The 18,262-nt window shown below is 43.1% G+C and overlaps 9 protein-coding genes across 9 annotated transcripts; 5 read left to right on the forward strand and 4 right to left on the reverse strand.

The window, feature by feature from the left end:
* The first annotated feature begins 793 nt into the window (after positions 1-793).
* On the forward strand, positions 794-2,744 carry BYT42DRAFT_384070 (uncharacterized protein). Its single transcript, XM_051563321.1, has 6 exons — positions 794-1,108; positions 1,246-1,585; positions 1,698-1,940; positions 2,011-2,091; positions 2,176-2,284; positions 2,360-2,744. Exons 1-6 carry the CDS (start codon positions 1,005-1,007, stop codon positions 2,578-2,580), a joined length of 1,098 nt encoding a protein of 365 aa, XP_051422479.1. The 5' UTR covers positions 794-1,004; the 3' UTR covers positions 2,581-2,744.
* Positions 2,745-5,043: 2,299 nt separating this feature from the next.
* BYT42DRAFT_574305 (uncharacterized protein) lies at positions 5,044-6,405 on the reverse strand. The gene is made up of 6 exons (XM_051568829.1): positions 6,132-6,405; positions 5,929-6,072; positions 5,815-5,838; positions 5,670-5,745; positions 5,590-5,608; positions 5,044-5,533 (listed from the first exon to the last, which is right to left on the reverse strand). Exons 1-6 carry the CDS (start codon positions 6,349-6,351, stop codon positions 5,408-5,410), a joined length of 609 nt encoding a protein of 202 aa, XP_051422480.1. The 5' UTR covers positions 6,352-6,405; the 3' UTR covers positions 5,044-5,407.
* Positions 6,406-6,424: 19 nt separating this feature from the next.
* On the forward strand, positions 6,425-8,502 carry BYT42DRAFT_574311 (quinon protein alcohol dehydrogenase-like superfamily). The gene is made up of 9 exons (XM_051568830.1): positions 6,425-6,747; positions 6,814-6,918; positions 6,983-7,077; positions 7,147-7,204; positions 7,279-7,568; positions 7,640-7,786; positions 7,850-7,922; positions 7,990-8,125; positions 8,185-8,502. The coding sequence occupies exons 1-9, from the start codon at positions 6,616-6,618 to the stop codon at positions 8,430-8,432; spliced, it is 1,284 nt and encodes a 427-aa protein (XP_051422481.1). The 5' UTR covers positions 6,425-6,615; the 3' UTR covers positions 8,433-8,502.
* Positions 8,503-8,735: 233 nt separating this feature from the next.
* Positions 8,736-10,046, forward strand: BYT42DRAFT_574313 (uncharacterized protein). The gene is made up of 6 exons (XM_051568831.1): positions 8,736-8,968; positions 9,035-9,100; positions 9,171-9,317; positions 9,388-9,492; positions 9,554-9,649; positions 9,713-10,046. Exons 1-6 carry the CDS (start codon positions 8,746-8,748, stop codon positions 9,844-9,846), a joined length of 771 nt encoding a protein of 256 aa, XP_051422482.1. The 5' UTR covers positions 8,736-8,745; the 3' UTR covers positions 9,847-10,046.
* Positions 10,047-11,198, reverse strand: BYT42DRAFT_574317 (uncharacterized protein). The gene is made up of 6 exons (XM_051568832.1): positions 11,007-11,198; positions 10,680-10,916; positions 10,499-10,611; positions 10,403-10,429; positions 10,249-10,334; positions 10,047-10,193 (listed from the first exon to the last, which is right to left on the reverse strand). Exons 1-6 carry the CDS (start codon positions 11,166-11,168, stop codon positions 10,156-10,158), a joined length of 663 nt encoding a protein of 220 aa, XP_051422483.1. The 5' UTR covers positions 11,169-11,198; the 3' UTR covers positions 10,047-10,155.
* A 958-nt stretch (positions 11,199-12,156) lies between these two features.
* BYT42DRAFT_498190 (uncharacterized protein) lies at positions 12,157-12,426 on the forward strand (the record flags this gene model as incomplete). The annotated part of the gene is made up of 1 exon (XM_051564547.1): positions 12,157-12,426. One exon carries the CDS (start codon positions 12,157-12,159, stop codon positions 12,424-12,426), a length of 270 nt encoding a protein of 89 aa, XP_051422484.1.
* Positions 12,427-12,495: 69 nt separating this feature from the next.
* On the reverse strand, positions 12,496-13,122 carry BYT42DRAFT_615118 (uncharacterized protein; the record flags this gene model as incomplete). The annotated part of the gene is made up of 3 exons (XM_051571924.1): positions 12,496-12,727; positions 12,809-12,930; positions 13,015-13,122. 3 exons carry the CDS (start codon positions 13,120-13,122, stop codon positions 12,496-12,498), a joined length of 462 nt encoding a protein of 153 aa, XP_051422485.1.
* A 559-nt stretch (positions 13,123-13,681) lies between these two features.
* On the forward strand, positions 13,682-15,001 carry BYT42DRAFT_574324 (vacuolar protein sorting 55). The gene is made up of 8 exons (XM_051568833.1): positions 13,682-13,899; positions 14,014-14,083; positions 14,140-14,162; positions 14,252-14,336; positions 14,405-14,460; positions 14,520-14,551; positions 14,654-14,711; positions 14,783-15,001. Exons 1-8 carry the CDS (start codon positions 13,884-13,886, stop codon positions 14,827-14,829), a joined length of 387 nt encoding a protein of 128 aa, XP_051422486.1. The 5' UTR covers positions 13,682-13,883; the 3' UTR covers positions 14,830-15,001.
* Positions 15,002-15,020: 19 nt separating this feature from the next.
* On the reverse strand, positions 15,021-18,191 carry BYT42DRAFT_384365 (uncharacterized protein). Its single transcript, XM_051563323.1, has 3 exons — positions 17,799-18,191; positions 15,358-17,733; positions 15,021-15,293 (listed from the first exon to the last, which is right to left on the reverse strand). The coding sequence occupies exons 1-3, from the start codon at positions 18,066-18,068 to the stop codon at positions 15,159-15,161; spliced, it is 2,781 nt and encodes a 926-aa protein (XP_051422487.1). The 5' UTR covers positions 18,069-18,191; the 3' UTR covers positions 15,021-15,158.
* Positions 18,192-18,262: the final 71 nt, after the last annotated feature.

An 18,262-nucleotide genomic window follows, 5' to 3' on the forward strand; every position in this document is an offset into this window, starting at 1 on the left:
ACCGGATCCCCATTTCTGATCACTTGTTTGAAACAAATTACTCTACGATGTCCGAAAATGAAACCACAAATCTCGATCCATCGGCTAAAACCTCGGCGCGGCTTGAAAAAAACGAGATCTGCCAGATCCGCGCAACTTGTATTTCGACCAAACTCCTCCACAGATTGGTGAATCTATATCACAGGACATATAATGATAGGATTTTAGTATGATCACCACTGTTTTATGATCGAAATGAACGCATTGAATGTAGTCCTGTGGCTTAAAATAGAGATCATTGTGCCGAGTCAAAGCCGATCTCAAATGCTATTCTAAAAAAGAGCGCGTGCCGTACCAGTATGCCGCCATCTGTTGACGTTATTTAGAATCCAAAAGACGGTGGAATAAACATAGTCCAGCCATGACAGGCGCCACCCTTCTTTGGCTACCAGTGACCAGAGCCAGTGCTCCAGGGAATACACAATTAGGAAAAACGGATACGAGCAATACTAAAAGTGTGAAGATCAAAAAAAAAAAAAAAAAAAAACGGCACCTACTTCAATGACAGGTTAGACGCAAACGGAGCTTTGATTCTGAGTGGTAATTTTGAGTCAAAAGACGAAGCTATTCGATAATCATCCCCTTTGATGGATTGCGTTATTCTATACAGTCCTCTCTCCCCATCTATTTATAGATCATTAAAAGTCAAAGAGAAACCTGTCTGACATTCATCAAGTGGAGTAGTAAAATAATAACAAAAAGAAAAGAACATCATTGGGAGTGGTATAAGCAATATAGACACGCAGAAGAAGAGAAGAAAGGGACTTTTTGAAATAACAGCGCGCCCTGTATCCACCACGTGACTAAGAGGATGACGCAAGTGAGAAGTGAACTTTTTTGATTTCCGTTGAGGGCAATCAACTTATGATCTTGAGCGGATTTTTTTCATTATGACAACCCTTGTTCCTCTTTTTCTCCTAACGGATTCGTCTTTTTCTTCCCGATTCTAAAATCGCTCCAACTGTATGGATGTCTCTCAACTATGCATGACCGAACGCCGCAGGGACAGTGGGATCCTTTCACCATCGTCGTCGCAGTCTCATTCAGTTGCCGCAAGTAGTGAAACGGAGTATGTTCAATATAAGCATAAAACCAGAAAAAAAAATTAAAAGTAGTTGGATATTTGAATTTTTTTTTTTTTCAATGTCAAACTACTTCGGGTCTATACGCATTGATAATCTCAGTATAAGTCTCAACTTACTTTAGTACTGATCCTCCGAAATCGCACGAATGGCAACCGTATCGTGTCCTTCCCTCCCTCACGCCCAAGTCTTCTGAAACCGACAAGCAACCCCTTCCACACTTATCGCATCTATACCCATTACTTTCGCCGTCCTCTGTAAATACAACTGGTCCTGACCTTAATAGCTCCAGCAAACCGGCATTACCTCCCGTATCACCGCTAATTCGTTCACCCTCCTATCACCTGTATCGCCCTCTCAAATCAACGCCAAAACTGGATCCCGTGCTTTCCCCTCCTTCGTCGTCTTATCAGCGAGCCCATTCGTTCCAACACTCTCCAAGTCCACCCACGGATCTACATGAGGTATGGTTCCCCTCCAAAAAAAAAGAAAGTGAAACCTCGATCAGTCAGCAGCTTATCATTTGTATCCTTTGTATCGTGCTTATTCTTTCTTTTTTTTTTTTCTTACGATAAGATCATTGAGAAATGCAGCTCATTATGCAAAGATTTATCAGCGTATAAAAATCATCAAGGTCAACGTGATGAAGAAGAACGTGAATTACTATTTAAAGGAGCCACCGATACTGCCCACCATATCCTGGAGACACTTCAAAGTTTGGATCGTCAGTTGTCGAACAGGAAACGATCCTGGGCCACCGCAACGGGTGATGAAAGTCCATCACAGGCACAGAGTCAAACATCATCATTTTCTGAGGAGGTAACGGCAGATAGATGAGTTTAAACAATATGTTGATGAAATGTTAACATCCATAAAACTTTATCAATAGTTTGACGATTCGGAATATCGAATGATACGTCGAGCACGCAAGATGCCGGATCAAACAAGGTCCAAATATCAGCGTCGAAACGTAAGATGAATTTCCTTTGAGCTCTTCCGAATCATGTCAGAACAGACGCAGCATTCTAAGTTATCCGGTTGTTTTATTTTACAGAAACGAAGTCTGGTTGGATTATACTGCCACTCTTGCCAAACCACTGAAACACCGGAATGGCGACGAGGACCAGACGGTGCTCGAACACTCTGCAATGCCTGTGGACTACGTTTGTATCTCCTTTTATTTAAAAGGTTTCAGTCTATCGTTTTTCGTCACTCATCGTATCCTGTATTCTACGTAGATTATTCGAAATTACTACGAAAGGGCTCGCTAACCGTACAACCACAGAATCATAGTGTCACTGGAGTTGGCAACTCGCTGTCGCATACTCCGCATACTGGATATAGGTTCATGGTTCAAGGCAGCTCCCCCGGAAGTCTGCATAAAAATTCTTTCCTACCTGATCAACCACTTCCAAAACTCATCTCTTCTGTCAGCCACGGTTCGCGTCATCAATCTTGAGAACCTTACAGTTGCCAGATTTTGCCCATTATCACGAATCCATTTATCCACATCCTCACCGTAAACCAAATTAGCTCACCGAATTCGGACATTGCGCTTCACTCTGCATTGCATCGCTGATTCAAGAACATAAATCTGCATGAAAAAAAAAAAGCGAACCCATTGATTTCATCATATTCTTGGTCATGCTTTTGTACACAAGAAGGGGAAAAGGGAAGATCATTTCATCATAGCATATTAACTACGGTTTTTACCTATTGTTTGTTTTTCATTCGTAGATCATGAACATCGTTCAATATCTGCAATAAGTTCTCATTTTTTTCTCTGCTATTTTTTTTTCTTCTTTTTTAATGCTTGCCTCAACGATTCTGAAGGTTCAATTCCGAATCCTTTGCAAATTATAGCTATCCTGAAAATATACTGATTCGTCAAAAGTGCAGTGCTTACCTGCGAACTGATGTTACAATAAAGGAGCTGCAGCATTTTAAGAAATAAAATCATACGATGCGTACCTGGATAATCTGCCGAACTAGTTTAGCCCTGTATTGTACTGTATGTTGATATTTAAGTTTGACTATAGCTGTAGAATGATTAACCATTCATTCGGTGACAAATCATATTGCTTAGAGGGTGAGATTGAAACGGACAAAAACAAGAAAAAGGAAATTAACGGCAATCACGATACTGCACAAAACAACATTGATCAAAATCAATGCAGGGCGAGCTTTTTTAGGAATTTTTTCTCTGTAAAAGCCAAATACAGTAAATAGTGTTGATGATCGTATAATGCCGTAGCAATATGTATCTAAGTGAAGAATTTTCTCGAAAACTCTATGATGAATTTCGATAACAGCTCACAATGCCATGAAATCTCCCGACTCAAATGCATGATACGACATGCAAGAGAAACATTTTGGTTCAGTTATTGGATATTATTTAAATATTTACTATGGTGCATTATTGAAAAAGCTTATTAGGTAGATGAGAAAGGATACGAATGACAAATGGCTGATGTGTCAAAACGCCACTCCCATGATCTTTTTGATTTACCGTAGCTTAGGGTAGTGTATCCATAGGAATCGGCTTCTTTCCAATTCTTGGATGCATTCAATGGTACATACTTCAACTTCAATTGGGAGAGGCCAAAATGTTGAGTAATGGGACATTTGCCCACACCCCGGGGATGTTTACCTTGGCCACTGAGGCCCACAACACCTTACAAAGCCGCAGTTCACTTTTTTTTCTTTCTCATTATGCAAGGATGATCTAGGCAGCGCAAAGAAGTGACTAATATTAAGAAGAATGTACTGTAAACGTATTATTACGGCGAAGATTGCCGACTGCTAACTACTTCTCTTTGTACAGGTAAGAGACCATTTTTCATCACCTATGCAACTAAAGCAAGATTTGCCAACTTGCACAAACAGAATTACTCATCACAGTTACACTAAACTATCTCTGAGTTCCGAATTACACCTTTTAAGGAGGATCTCAAATCGAAGAATGTTTGCGAACAAGCTTTTCTGCCTGGACAAAATGCTATCCCAGGTACGGCCTCCTGCTTCCAGGTCATTTCCTAAAGTAACATACGTCAAATGTACTTGTATCGTGAGAGCTGAATTTTAACTAAAACACAATAATATATGTGCCAGGTAGGTGACAAATTAATCACGGGAAAGAAGGAAAAGGGGACAGAAAAGACATAGTAAAACAGTGTTTGCCCAAAACGAGCGTTGTCCGATTCCTCGGCGATCACGTGCCCCTGATTCCAAAGATGGCAATGTCATAAGGAGGAAAAAAACCGAGTATTTTTGATCTATGGTCTTTTTTATCATTACCGATTGTGTGAAACCTTGGGAATCCATTCAAATCTTGAAAATAGATATAGCTATCGAGACAGGTCCATCGCATCACAGCCGTTCACTCCGAATGATGGTTAAACAAGACAGACCGCGTTGAAACTAACTAATCATACAAAGTGGCTCTTACAGTATTCTTTGCAATTGACATCCGCATACTCTTCAAGGTTTACATATATTTTCAGGTGTAAATTACCGGTACAACCAAGATAAAGTTTTTGGAGAGGGACTCATTTTGGATTGTGACCACTTGTCACTTCTTGGACGTTAAGAAAAATGAACCTTTTTGTTTTTCTTTGATCACAGTGTCGCTTTCCGCCAACCTATAGCTTACTGGTATGCACTATTTCCTAATCATACTAGATTTACTGTAAAGAAATTATCGTCAATCTTTAACAAGACATATGTGCTTTGCATTGACCATGACATGCCAATTATACCAAAGCCTTGGCTGAGCAGGCACGTTCTTAATCCTGTGCAATATATCATTTTTGACGTGACGGATGGTAAAACTTGCCACGGCAGAAAGGACAGTAAAAATAAAACAGTCGGTGGCTTCAATGCTAATGGGGGCACATACAAAGGAGAGTCTGACGTTTATTATACCTAGAGCAATTTCATTTGGTTTATTATCGGTCGAATCATTACAGATGCAACGTCAACTGGGGTATTTTGGATAGTGGGATATCCACGTGACCCTAAGTTCTACTCTGATTACACCTTTACTCAAAACTTAACTACGAGCTTGGTGCTTGATAAGCAATGCCGCCATACAACTGTAATTCGAAGTGAACGACAATATGACTTCCTTTCACAAATAGATTATAGTAGATCACCAAAAGTTTCATTGACACTATTTGCAACATGGGAACACGAATGGTGTGTTTTCGGAGACAAGGTTATCTATTTGCACGACGTTCAATTGCTATATACTGGTTCTACATTTTTGACTTGGGTTGTCACATTACTTAGAATCTGGCAATGACGGCGACACAGCCGATTAAACCCAGGGAAGCGAGCATTCTCCACAATGTGTAACGTCGTTTCGCAACACCGACGAGACCAAAATGATCGATAATGCATGCCATAATGACCTGTTGGTGTATGTGAGTATCCTGAATTTATCAGTGCAATAACTTTTGTGTTTTACCTGTGCACAAACAAATATACTAGATAGGCAAGTTAGTATGCCAAAATAAAAAACAAAATATACACAGCTTCAAATTATACCTTAGAACGGTGCCAGCACCCAATCTAGCGACGGTTAAAATATTGATAATGACATAATAAGCACCTAGTATTCCACCTGTAACACGAATGCGATAACGTTAGGTTTGATAAAATAATAAACCATATGGGGAGTTGCATAAGGTACCTAGCCAGGCAAACCACGGTGCATCTATAAAAAAATTGGCGGAAAGTTAATGGAAATTCAGTCCCGACGATTCGGTGAAAACGGTGTGGTGGGTGCGAAATTTTAGTTTGATACCTTTCAATCGGCTGGTAGGACGAGGGGTTCCGAGAAACGAGAGATCCACCACAAAGAAAATGAAACAACAAATGGCCGCCATGACAAAGGTTACCACGGAAGAGAAGGATCGTCCACCATAGCGATTCAAGGTCGCATTGCAGCCTGTTGCATATGGAAATGAGTCGATAATTTAACGATCATTGATTGGCTAAATCCTTTACCAGCTTGAACGGCAATAGCACATCCTGCGAGAATGAGTAGGAATCCACAAAAATAGGGATTTTGCAGTAGTCCTGTCTTCTTGTTCTTGTTTTCAGGTTCCGGCGTAGCAACGTCTAAATCTTCAGCTGCCGTTTCGCTGGCGAGACTGTCATCCTTGATAGCTGTATCATCGATATGATCCAATTTTTCAATATCGGAGTGTGTCTGTTGTGTTGCCATTAACAGAAGGAAAAAAAAAAAAGACGGATCAAAAAGTGGAGAAAAAGAGTGAATTGGAACAAAAAAAAGAATGCCATATACGGGTTTGTTGGACTATTTATTATTGCGGATTCTCAATGTTTTGCGTATTGAATTCGCGGGCGGTGTATCAAAACTTTGTGCATCCTTTTCCGAACTTTTGAGCTAACGACCAATCAATGGAAAACGCAGTGAGCGGTCGAACGGTTCCCCTTGAATTTTATTTTTTGGTCATCACACCCTTTCATGTCGTCACTTTGCCCTTCATTCTCGGTATCTGTTGGCATTCCCGTTTTTGGACTTGGATTCACCCAGAAGAACCAACTGGTAGTGGCTGGAGGCGGAGGAGCCGGCCGTTCAGGGATAAAAAATAAAGTGGTAAGTTCATCCTGCTTGGTCTTGTTCACCCGATCCCAGTTTTCTCAAAGGTTTGCTTTGATATAGTCATCGTACCGCATTGATGTTCGCCGCAAAGATCTGGAAGAGGAAGCCTCGTTGGAATTGTCCCCCGATGAAGATGCTCCCATGTGTTTAGACGTGCATCCAACAGTAAGCGATCGTTTCATCACAGAATTGTGTCGAGTCATTCCCGAGTTAACCGTGTGTCGCTCAGGATCACGTCGTGGTAGCAGGCGTCAATCAAAGTAAAGACCACATGGAACGAGGCGATAATCAAAACTGTCGAGCCTTGTCCGTCTCGGAAACCAAGTAAATTATCATCCAACATGAAAATGAGACTCATTTGGTTTCCGGTAACTCATCGAAAAATGGACATAGTATCGATTGTCAACAAACGATAAAGTCAATGGCAAGCACCAACGCAGATGATTATCAGGTAAGAATTTTTGAACATGGTACAAAGCTAGGGAAGAAACACGATGGATTAACCAGATTCACCGGGCCTTACAGAAAGTGGTGCGATTCAGTCACGACGGCAAATTGGTGGCCACAGGCGCAACCAATGGCGAGATCCACGTTTTCAAATACCCGGAATTCGAGGCACACATGGATAAAGTCGAACTGGAAAAGTCAGAGATATTGGATGTGGATATCAGCGATGATAATGCTAAATTAGCCTGCGTGTCACGAGACGCATTACGCATTGTGCGATTGCGCGGTAAAAATGCAGGTGAAATCGTTCAAACCATTCACGCTTCGTCTTTGGAAAAGAAACAAAAAGTCGAGTTTCGATCATTCAGGTAAAAAACAGAAAGGGCAATTATCAAGAAATGGCGAGCAGATGTAAACACAATGAGAAACAATTTTGTAGACACGGACGTGGTTACACAAAGGAGATGGCTTTTGCGGTCGTCAACGGTCGTGATCGTGCTTTTGTATGCAAATTTGATGTTTACAGTTTGGAGCAACAGAAAATGGTCAAGGTATCGAACAAACCAATCACCGCTTGCTCCTTGAGGTAACAAAAGCTTTATTCTATTCTCATGTCACTCATCTTTTAACGCTGCGGTGGTCTCCATAGTCGTGACGGCGCATTGTTAGCTATTGCTACGTCTGACCTATCAATTATTCTTTTGGATGCATTGAATATGAGGGTATATTTTTGAATGAAAAATGAGAGGTGTGAAAAATTGAATCATATCTAACCAGGATCGACGGTAGGTGCTGACCACATTGAAGAATGCTCACGGATTCTCGATCACCAGCATCGCCATCAGTGCCGATCGTCGTCTATTGGCCAGCGGCTCCGCAGATAACACATGTCGCATAGTGAGTCTTCCGGTACAATTCCCATCTCGTAAGTGCAAGTGCTCTGTGGGATCCACACCGGTTGACTAACAGGATTCCAATTTTTAGATTCTGTGAATCCTTTATATACATTATTGCTGGCGATGATTGTGGCTGGGTTGGTGTTATGGATCACGACGGTATATAATCAAGGTACGGTCGAGAACAGTATCTTTTTAAAAGGAGGTTTAGACGATCATGCAGAGGCGGACATTCCGGCCACGACCGTGGATAAGTACTTAAAAGTAGTTCCTTCTGCCACCACTCACTTTGAGCCACCTTCTACTCCCTTGTTCGATTCACGAGAAGAGCTGTAGATACACCATCAATTCTTGTCAACCACCCTAATGTAATAAAAAAAATGGCACTTATATATTTATTATCCACACATGATCGTCTTATCGTATTCCTGCTGCACACTGAGGGAAAGAAACTAGCCGTGAACTGGACTCCAGAGTCGATGGCGAGAGGAGTATTATGATGCTGAGGCTATCCGATTATCTGACAGTAATATTTACTGGGTGATTTTGCAAAATATGCGTGGAATAGCGGTTGATTTTGGCGCAGCTGTCTTGTCGGTGTAAGAAAAAAAAAAGTAAAATATTCAAGCGCTGCTTTGACGTGACTCTAATGGCTGTCCCTTCATCATTAAATCATCGCTTCATTCCCATGCCGAGCGAAGATTCACTGTATGGCTCACAATGGCATCCGCCAGCAATAGATTCGCACATTGAAGAAATAGAAAAAAGGTTATCCGATACGCTGGGCCGCTTGAAACGTTACCATCAACAAACCAAGGCTTCATTCTTACCCATTCAGCAACCCGCCCACGATGCCGTCACTAAATTACAAGGTACGCGCGATCAAGTCTCATTATCTTTCTCATTCACCATGTTAACTTGAAATCCTGATACTTTAGATGCTCAACAAAGGCTTCAAGCTGACATTGATCACTACGCACGACTGATCGATCGTAGAAATCAAGGTAGTTGCGTTCGCTCTATCGTCGACCTTCGTTTTGTTGACCTCATTTCGTCCCACTCGTCTTTGTACAGAGATACCCGAGAAAGAAGCAGCGATCCAGGCTCTGTCAAGCCGGGTTGATCAACAACAAGCTCGTCATGCAAACAATATGGCCACCCAAACACAATTGAAAAACCAAGTCAATACGTGGTTACAAAGAAAGAATAGCCACATCAAAGGTGCAGCAGTCCTTGTTCGCGTTCTTCCAGTCGTTACTTGTGCTAATACAATGCCATATCGTTTCCTCAGAACTTTTGGAGCAACAGCAAGAAATCGCAGGCTACAATAGTATGAGTTTGGATGAGCTTGCAAGCTACGAAAAGTACCTGCAGTTTAGTATCGTCACGGAAAAAGGCATGTGAAACCATAGCCATTATCGTCACTGTGGGTGCTGGTGCTAACTATTCGTTTACAGAAAATGAAATCAAGTTCGAATTTCGTTCTATTGATCTGGATGATCCCGATCGCGTTTGTGTACTTGTCCTGAACATGTCACAAAGTCCGTACTCCGGTAAGCGACCTGCCCAACATGGATAGTCTCCATCACTTCTTCTCACTAGTTGCGTACCATTAGTTGCTTCATGCGATCCACCTCTTGATCAGTTATCCGATATCATGGCGGCATACCATGGATCGGAAGACGCGGTTGCCCTATTTTGCAGCTTAAGGCAAGCATGGTTACAGCAAATAGAGCAACAAAAGCTTTAGATCTCTCTCCCCTGGATACCATGCCGCGGTTTTGTCGAATACCGATTCAAGAGATTAGCGTGGGGCTTGACTGATTAGCACGAAGATTGACGTCAACATCATCACGTTGTTTTTGCAACTAGCCAAACGATGGCTCTGGTGGGTCTTCCCATCTTCTGTTGGCCATGATACCGGTTTACAACCACATTTTCATTTGCATTCATAACTTTTTTAAGAAATATAATAAAAAAAAAGAAATGGGAACTATACACAAATTAACATTGTCTGTCATCGGTTTGCAACAAAAATAACGACAAAATGGAAAGATGCTTATTTCTTGGCTTTCTTGACCTTGGGAGCTTCTTCTTCTACAAACACAGATGAGTCACATTTACGCTGGATAGTTTCACGCCAGTAACCAACCTTCATCCTCTTCATCCTCAGATGCCAAGTCGATTTCCTCATCGTCATCCTCATCGTCATCATCGATATCAAGACCTTGATAGTATCTATAAAAGTTTTACGTCAGTCAGTCACCTTTTCTCCAGAGTACACTAGAATCATCCTAAATACATACTCCAACGCATTGGGGAAGACTTCCTCACTATGGGTTTACAAAAGACGATTAGGGCATGTTCAAAGAAATGGTAAATCCAGGATGCCTGGAGCCTACCTCAACATGATACCGGGACGAATATCATCATCAGCGAACCATTCGACAAAGGAAGCAGCAAATTCATCATCATCTTCATCAGCATCATTCTTGCGCTTCTTGCTGTTAGGTTCCTATACCCGCGACATGTAAATATTAGGATTCTGTCGTTGGGGTCACTGGGAGTCCCTAAACATTTTACCTTGCCAGAGTGCCAGTCAATGGTGGACTTGGCCAAGACCTTGCCTTCTTCGGGGTTGATGGTGTATTCCTTGGTCAAAGTCTCATTCTTGAAGACATCATTTTTCTTGAACGTAGCAACGACCTTGCGGTAATCGGGGTTCTTTTCATCGTATTCAACGTGGAAGTCGACCAAGTTTTCCAAAGCTTCAACGTCGCTGTCACCAGTGGCAAGTCCGAACATAGGAGTGTTACCAATCTAACATCAAGATTTGCGTCAGCCACCCAAGTGTCATGAGGTCAAGATCCTTTTTTTCTTTTTTTTTTGTTGTTGTTGTTGGTCACTTACGGCTTGACCCCAGAAGCCAGGAATTTTCTTGAGAATGTCACGACGTTTGGTCCAGAGAGGCGTCATGAGTTTGCGGTTGTAAGCTTGAACTTGTTCAGCGATCTTCATGGACTCATCGTCAAGAGCCATAAGAGCTTTCTCGGTAGCTTCGTCAATAGACATGGTGGAAATATATGATAATAGAGATAAAAGAACGAAAAAAAAAGTGGTAAAAAAAAACGCGAAAAAAAAAGACGAGGCGTGTCACGCATTACAGCGCACTTGGGACTGTGTTTCGGAGATCAAAAATAAGAACCTAAACTTGTCGAATCCCTTGTCATTCGAAACATTCGACCCGCAGCAAATCCGGCTTGGGGAACCAAAAAACTTTCCCTCAAACACTGCATTGGCATAATGACCAAACTAAAGCATAATAGACTAAAAATTCCTAGTGCCGCACAAAAAAAGGCTCTTTTATTCTGTTCCGCAGCATGAAAAGAATATCGCGTTTGACACTTTTTAGGTGTAAATTCTCAACCATTGCCACTGTCACTGACATTGGTAACTGTCTACAGAACCTTAAGCATAAATAATATCCATCTCGATGACTAAGGAATGTAGTGTGGATGAACGATCGGTTCGGCATGACCACTCTATTGTTCAATAATCAAATGCGGTGAATCGAAGTGGCACAAAAGTAGCGACTTGAATTGCCGACTCTGAAAGAAACCAAGCAACTCACCATGAAGATTAAATACCCGCGGAGGAAACCATAATAAGAAAAGGGCCAGCCATTCAGGGAACATCAGATCCCCTCCTCATAACTGGACGCGCTTACAACTATGGTTACCAGACATGGGTGGCGCTGTATTATGCGAAGAATAATTCGTGGTTACTGTTTATCCACTGGAGTTACTTGCCGCAAGAGTGCAATCGCCTAACCACCAGTATCCAGTTTATTTATCAGACTTGTTAGTGGTGGCATTGACTGAATGACTAAGAGACACAGTGAACACAGATCGCTTCTAGGTGGGTGGGGCCCATCAAATTGCCTTTTACGGCCTTGACCAACTGGGTGGCTTAGTAGTATCCATCCAATCAAGAGCCGTGGATGAACCCAGTGTTCACCGCTTCTCACATCGCTCCCTCACTGTTCACTCACCAACACATAATGGAAGGCGCCACTGCTGCTCGTACCCACGTTTTATCACTTTATCGAAACTTCCTGCGATACGGAAACAAGTTTGCCTCGTACAACTTTAGAGATTATGCTATTCGACGTTCAAGAGATGCATTCCGAGCCCATCAAAACGAAACCAATCCCGACAAGATCAACCAACTCATTCAAAAGGCAGAAACCGAGTTACAGGTGGTGAAACGTCAAGCGACCATCAGTCAACTTTATACTAGAGGAGACCGGCTCGTGGTTGAAAAGCCATGAAAGGAATAGAAAAAAAAAAAAAGAAAAATTAAGAGAAAACTTGTTCTATGAATGCAATAAAAAATGAAGTTATGGATTCCCACCGACAATGTCGTGCAGTTGTTGCTCTACTTTCTGCCTCCATCGGTGAATATGCTCATCCGGTGATATGTAATCGGCATCTTTCGTACTATTCTCGCTAAAATAGTCTTTGCTGTACAGGCTGTCTACATCCAGTGGCAAAACCTCATCATACAGAGCCTTTAATTTCTCCGCTTTGCCCGTATCGGGATGGATGTGCGAGTAGAATAACATGTACGAACTAGGAACGGCACACCGCAGCAAAAGGCAATCGTCAGTTTTCAGAGCCTGCGGTGTCCCTGGGGCGATACCAGCATCTTACCTCACCATACCGCGCAGGCGACCAATGGCTGTGCCACTGGCAAGTCCTTCTTCGTAGCCACGATCGAAGCCACGCTGCATGTGGACTTCCTTGCCCTCAATAATTCCTTCCTTGTACCCTTCCTGATAGAGTAGACAACCACGTTAGAAAAATGTCACGCAAGATCTATACAGACGAGAACCGATCCATGACATGACTAATCTTACATTGCCGTGATTTTCATTCATTCGGGTCCATTCTTTTTCGGCAATGGAACGATCATAGTCCTGATCATCATCGGTCGATCCCCATACATCATCGTCCATCAGGGCCATGTTGAATCCGCACGAAAACCAATAGCTGTTGCTGACAAAGACAGGCAATTAGGGACTTTTTGAACGGACCCAATGTCCCTCAAGCCAGGATCACGTGACGTTCTTTGTCGCTTATCCAATGAAAATAAACCAGCTACACCATCGTCAAAGAAGCGTACTTGAACTTTTTTTCTATCCGATCGAAACGCCTGATTATAGTCAAAATAGGCAGCCATACTCACACCCAGAAATTGATGATGGTGATCAAAAACAGGTGGGCAAAGGTGGGACAAAGCTGCCAAGATTCGCATTATCACCAGCGTTATCCAGGATCTGCATAAAGGCAAGAGGGAAGAATGAAAACTCCCGATCATAAAGCTCTTCCAGACAATATGCCTTGATGGCGGATGAAAAGGTATAGTTTTGTTTGTCAACCGAAGGGCAACGACTTGTTCAGGTAGTATTGGCAAGGCAACGGTCGATCCGACCTGTTTTAATATTCAGTTCTCACTTTGCTCGCGTATCATTTATTGGGACTAACGTACATAAAAAAAAAGGGACTCTTTTCACGGTTACACAGCTTGTATTGTATTGGTGTATATCTTGTTTTTTTTATCTTGTTTTAATGATGCGTCGATGTGGTTGGACCCTTTTTTTTCCATTGCAGTGCTTTGTGTGGGTTGTTCCATCGAAAATACAAGCGGGGAGGAGTTCAAAAAAGTGGAAAAATTCCGCTCTCTCTCCAGGCAACACTTTCTTTTCCAACTCTATTCGCTAACCCCATGGCAGGTTTAAGAAGTAAGCAGAAAACATCATGGCACCTTGGAACTGTTAATGACCTCTTTTTATGTTAGCGTAAGCTACTTGTAATTTTTTATCCACACAACAATATGTCTGATTAGCTTGGTTGCAGCATTATTGCCTTGGCTTTTGTGCTGGCTATCGGCTTTCTCTTAGTTATCCTTTCATGTGCCCTTTATTAGTAAGTGCTCTATTGTCATGACATTTCTATGCTACTGCTAACGCACTCAATTCCAGTAATTGGTGGCCACTGCTCGTTGGTAAGATTCGACTCTTTCGTTTTTGTTCTCTTTTCATCCGTAGTTAATGAACCCCCCATGACCGGCTGACTTTTTTTACTTTTCCACAGTGGCTACATACGTACTTGCACCTCTACCAAATGCTCTGTGCGCGCGATGTGCAGGCGAGGATGATATTATGTCCGATTATAACAGGTATTTACAGTGATTTAGAGCGGACATGGGTGGCACAAGCTCATACAATGCTGTATTATTACTCGTAGCGGCATTATCGATGCCGGTCATTTTATCACCGGCATGTTCATTATTACCGGATTCTGTAAGTTAACAAAGGAAGGACAGTCAAACTAAGCAACCGTTGTTAACCATGATATTCAGGTTTACCATTTGTCTTGGCACATGCCGATGTAGTAAGTATCGCCGCCACCACAGCCACAAAGGCGGATGTAACGACTACCCAATATGATTGTGTACATCTGAATCGCTCACCTTGTTGAACGTGCTCACAATAGATTACGGTGCCGGCCATGGTCATGAGTATTGCCGGCGGTTTACTGGTGTACGGCACAAGTAAGTACTCGAACCGGTCAGGGGGAATGGGATCGTCAGAATGTTGAACAACATATTGTTCTTTCCTATAGTTATCGCCTACACACATTTCTTTGCTCACCGAGAAGATGACTATTAAAGAAATCTATAATGTACATACTTTTGGACTTGACGAAAAACCAATATTTCCACACCCTCTCTATTTTTGGATTAAAAAAACATGGTGAACGTAAATTACTCTGCGCAACTGAGCAATGGCTCCGTGACCATTGACAACACGATATCCCGGCCTCCCCATCCAGCGAAATGCCCTGCACATCAGAGACGGGCTCTTTTGTTAATTCCTATTGTAACTTTGTCAACCATGACATTGTGATAGGCCATTTATTTAGAGAAAACTGTGTACAGATACAGCTTTTGGATGTTTTATTGTAATCAAGCTGTAGTTTGGGAGGGGGAATACTGGTGTCAGTGATCAAGGGTAAAGGACGTTTCGTTTGCGGCCATTTTCACGGGAAGAGAGTAACCTAAAGGCCAGCAGGTTTCGTTCCACTGACGGATTTTAATGGCCATGTCACATTCACGTAAACTGCGAGGGATCGGCTAAGAACAATTCATGATGATCAGTCAAAATGAACACGGTCTTATTTTGTGAGCAAGTACTTACGAGTGATGGATCGGAGACTGGTAGATAAAGCATTTCCACATCGAAATTACCAACTACTTTTAGTACATCTTGGTTGGGATTGCGCCGTTGTCGATGGCGTTCCTTGGGTGATCGCGTATACCAAGCATTGAAACAGTGGAAGCTCGCAGCATAGGGTTTTTGGTAACAGGCGGATAACATGTGAGCGAGCGCAAAGCGGGTTTGACCCAGCGCCCCATCTTCATGATGAATGTACCCCGAAAGTGATTCCTTGCGTTTGCGGGTCGAGGTGAATAATCGCGTGATAGGTTTGGACTTTACAATATAATCCGGTCGTACATGTAGTGAGATGCTCAGAATCATGTCGGGATGAGTATCGATCATGCATTCATAGTCAAATACGATGTGTTGTGCCAATAATTCATAACGAGACATGTACTCGTATCGCCCATCGCTGACAATGCAGCGCACATAAGCTCGTTCTTTGGCCGGCAAAGGAACCAAGATATCGTGAACGCCATTCACCCGGATGTACAGTTTACCATGCTTTCCGCCGCGAGGACTGCAAAGCGCGCTTGTGCTCAGACTTGTCGGTAATGCTAACCCTTGCAACGTGGATGGATATGGTCCTGGTGTTCGTTGGGTCGAATGATCCGCACTCACTACCGAGGGCGCACTATTCGATTCCACTTGTTCATTTTCCTCGTCGTCATCGTTTTCAAAAATTTGGCTTTCTGAAGGTGGCAGCCGACTCACGTAACGTGCCGTGGATCGCACGGAAATGGTACCAAACATGGGTTTTTCGCGTTTGGGCGAGTCACTGCGCGATGCCAGAGGCGAAGGTGGAGGCCAGGTATCCATACTGTCAACAATTGAACCACGCCTTGAACTAAATGTCGAAGTCAAGTGCGAATCGCCCGAGCCGTCATCCGAAAGACACTCTCGCTGTGTAAAATGGGTGGCGACGCTTTGTAAATACACGCGGATAGTACCATCGTACGATGCTTCATCGTCATCATCATCATCCTCCTCCTCGTTGTCGTTGTCTTCGTCGACGTTATCCTCCTCATCCTCGGTATCATGATCGCTTTTATCATTGGAAACAGATGTGGAGGCTGGTTCTGGATCTTCATCATCGTGTTTGGCTGTAGCGGTCGTCGTTACTAGCCGCTCGTTCGTTAATGCCTCCAAATTAAATTCTTTATTCAATGCCGCCGCCCACGCACTGGTACCGAGAGACCAATGTGCTTTCTGACTGCCACTTAATCGTCGTCCACTGGTGATATCTAACGTAGCACGAATGACACTGGTGCTCGCCTGATCCTTCTCTTTGCTTGCATCGGACTGAATCGCTGGGTCTTCGTCTTTACCATCTTTCTGTGTCTGAATTTCTTTTTGTGGTTCGTCTTTTACACTGTCGACATCATCCAACGCCGGCTGTTGTTGGGCTTGCTTTATTTCGTGGTCCGCGTGTCCTGTGGATTGATGATCATCGTCATCATTCTCTTCAGAATCAGAATCCGAAGCTGTATCTGAGGGTGGGTGGTCGGATGATGGCAGTGATAAGTACGACAATTGACGGTCCGGGTGATCATCATTGGGCGTGGAAGGAGACGGCGATAGATTGGGGGATCGCAGAGGTTTCCCTTCAGTCGTGGTTTCGGTCTGCCGGAATACGCTCGAGGAAACACATGATTTGTGCTTTAGGGACGAAATCACTTTAGAGTTGCGTTTCGGTTTGATTTCCGTGGCGTCGTCTTCGGCCGATATCTCGGTTGACGACACACCCGGTGTCGACGTGCTGGAGGAAGCGCTCATGGCGAGCTGCTGCTGTTTCTGTTCCGCCATTTTCAGAAATGGATTGTTCTTGACGGCTGACCGTTTCACGAGTAAAGATACTTCTTTTTGACGACGGGCTCTTTCCCGTTGCAGTTCTTTTTCCTCTTCTTCACTCGTAACTTTCTGCAACGTTTGTTCGACGTGGCCGGAACGCACATGGATCAACTTTTTGTTACTCGAAGGGCCGGAGACTTTCTTCTTTTCGGCCAAAGCGCTGGATTCTGCCAGAGCTTGCAATTCTCGGAACCGACTGGATGTGCTGTAATTCGGACGTGGGCCTTGCACCGGCGGTTTCTTGCCACTCTGTGATTTGGGCGGCGTTTCTGAAAAATCGTTTTTGACTGATTTTGATTGGTTTGCTGTCAACCATTGTGCCAATGCTTCATTTGACGTGACATCCGCAGGCAGGTAACCTAAATCGTTGGCAATATCGACGGCCACCCCTTTAGATACCATCTGTTGTAGAACTTGCTGATACCCCAGAAAACTCGCCAAATGCATCGTTGTATTTCGCTCGTTGCCCCACACTTGTGTTTCTAACAGTTGCACACTGGTTTGCTTCAAGATCTAGTCAACGCTAGACCTTTTACAAGAGAGCATAAAAAAGTAAAGGGATACTGTACCTCCAGCAAGAATGATATCACCGGCGATGGGTGGTCAAGATTAGGTTGCGCGAGTAAATACTGAAGGGCATTGAGATTTTCGACAGTGGATCCAAGAAAAGGGCATGAAGCCAACTTATTTTGAAGATCATCATGGACAAATGTGGGGGTGAGTGCTACGGAAATTAGGAGAGGATAATTGGAAAGAAGAGTTTGAATGCGTTTCAAGTCGGCTTGATCAATAGCATCAGACCATTCGGCCAGCAATGCGAATTCCACTTTAGCAACCATGGCAACAGTAAGTTAAATCTGTAACAAAGGTTTGAAAAGGAGCGGAGAGAGTGAATTAGGGAAAAATCACATACAATACAAAAGAGAAGGGAACACAGCACAACGTGTTGCTGAAAATGGTAATTCGAATCCATTCATCATCTGCAGGATATAGTTTGTGGGTCACATTTCATGGTTTTTGGGCCTTTTTTTTT

This window comes from Radiomyces spectabilis (assembly GCF_025331425.1).
Source record: "Radiomyces spectabilis strain NRRL 2753 chromosome Unknown BYT42scaffold_8, whole genome shotgun sequence".
NCBI classification, from domain to species: domain Eukaryota; kingdom Fungi; phylum Mucoromycota; class Mucoromycetes; order Mucorales; family Radiomycetaceae; genus Radiomyces; species Radiomyces spectabilis.

What these genes read in the sequence shown, in the direction of transcription:
- BYT42DRAFT_384070 (XM_051563321.1), top strand. Translation starts at nt 1,005, where the DNA reads ATGGATGTCTCTCAACTATGCATGACCGAACGCCGCAGGGACAGTGGG. An exon ending in GCCGCAAGTAGTGAAACGGA is followed by an intron (nt 1,109 to 1,245) that starts GTATGTTCAATA and finishes AACTTACTTTAG; the next exon opens with TACTGATCCTCCGAAATCGC. An exon ending in CCAAATATCAGCGTCGAAAC is followed by an intron (nt 2,092 to 2,175) that starts GTAAGATGAATT and finishes TTTATTTTACAG; the next exon opens with AAACGAAGTCTGGTTGGATT.
- BYT42DRAFT_574305 (XM_051568829.1), bottom strand. Translation starts at nt 6,351, where the DNA reads ATGGCAACACAACAGACACACTCCGATATTGAAAAATTGGATCATATC. An exon ending in TGCTATTGCCGTTCAAGCTG is followed by an intron (nt 6,073 to 6,131) that starts GTAAAGGATTTA and finishes CATATGCAACAG; the next exon opens with GCTGCAATGCGACCTTGAAT. An exon ending in ACCGTGGTTTGCCTGGCTAG is followed by an intron (nt 5,746 to 5,814) that starts GTACCTTATGCA and finishes TTCGTGTTACAG; the next exon opens with GTGGAATACTAGGTGCTTAT.
- BYT42DRAFT_574311 (XM_051568830.1), top strand. Translation starts at nt 6,616, where the DNA reads ATGTCGTCACTTTGCCCTTCATTCTCGGTATCTGTTGGCATTCCCGTT. An exon ending in GTCGAGTTTCGATCATTCAG is followed by an intron (nt 7,569 to 7,639) that starts GTAAAAAACAGA and finishes ACAATTTTGTAG; the next exon opens with ACACGGACGTGGTTACACAA. An exon ending in TGGATGCATTGAATATGAGG is followed by an intron (nt 7,923 to 7,989) that starts GTATATTTTTGA and finishes GATCGACGGTAG; the next exon opens with GTGCTGACCACATTGAAGAA.
- BYT42DRAFT_574313 (XM_051568831.1), top strand. Translation starts at nt 8,746, where the DNA reads ATGGCTGTCCCTTCATCATTAAATCATCGCTTCATTCCCATGCCGAGC. An exon ending in TGCCGTCACTAAATTACAAG is followed by an intron (nt 8,969 to 9,034) that starts GTACGCGCGATC and finishes CTGATACTTTAG; the next exon opens with ATGCTCAACAAAGGCTTCAA. An exon ending in TAGTATCGTCACGGAAAAAG is followed by an intron (nt 9,493 to 9,553) that starts GCATGTGAAACC and finishes ATTCGTTTACAG; the next exon opens with AAAATGAAATCAAGTTCGAA.
- BYT42DRAFT_574317 (XM_051568832.1), bottom strand. Translation starts at nt 11,168, where the DNA reads ATGTCTATTGACGAAGCTACCGAGAAAGCTCTTATGGCTCTTGACGAT. An exon ending in TTGACTGGCACTCTGGCAAG is followed by an intron (nt 10,612 to 10,679) that starts GTAAAATGTTTA and finishes TCGCGGGTATAG; the next exon opens with GAACCTAACAGCAAGAAGCG. An exon ending in CGTCCCGGTATCATGTTGAG is followed by an intron (nt 10,430 to 10,498) that starts GTAGGCTCCAGG and finishes GTAAACCCATAG; the next exon opens with TGAGGAAGTCTTCCCCAATG.
- BYT42DRAFT_574324 (XM_051568833.1), top strand. An exon ending in ATTATGTCCGATTATAACAG is followed by an intron (nt 14,337 to 14,404) that starts GTATTTACAGTG and finishes TATTACTCGTAG; the next exon opens with CGGCATTATCGATGCCGGTC. An exon ending in GTTCATTATTACCGGATTCT is followed by an intron (nt 14,461 to 14,519) that starts GTAAGTTAACAA and finishes CATGATATTCAG; the next exon opens with GTTTACCATTTGTCTTGGCA.
- BYT42DRAFT_384365 (XM_051563323.1), bottom strand. Translation starts at nt 18,068, where the DNA reads ATGGTTGCTAAAGTGGAATTCGCATTGCTGGCCGAATGGTCTGATGCT. An exon ending in TGATATCATTCTTGCTGGAG is followed by an intron (nt 17,734 to 17,798) that starts GTACAGTATCCC and finishes TAGATCTTGAAG; the next exon opens with CAAACCAGTGTGCAACTGTT. An exon ending in CAGTCTCCGATCCATCACTC is followed by an intron (nt 15,294 to 15,357) that starts GTAAGTACTTGC and finishes AATTGTTCTTAG; the next exon opens with CCGATCCCTCGCAGTTTACG.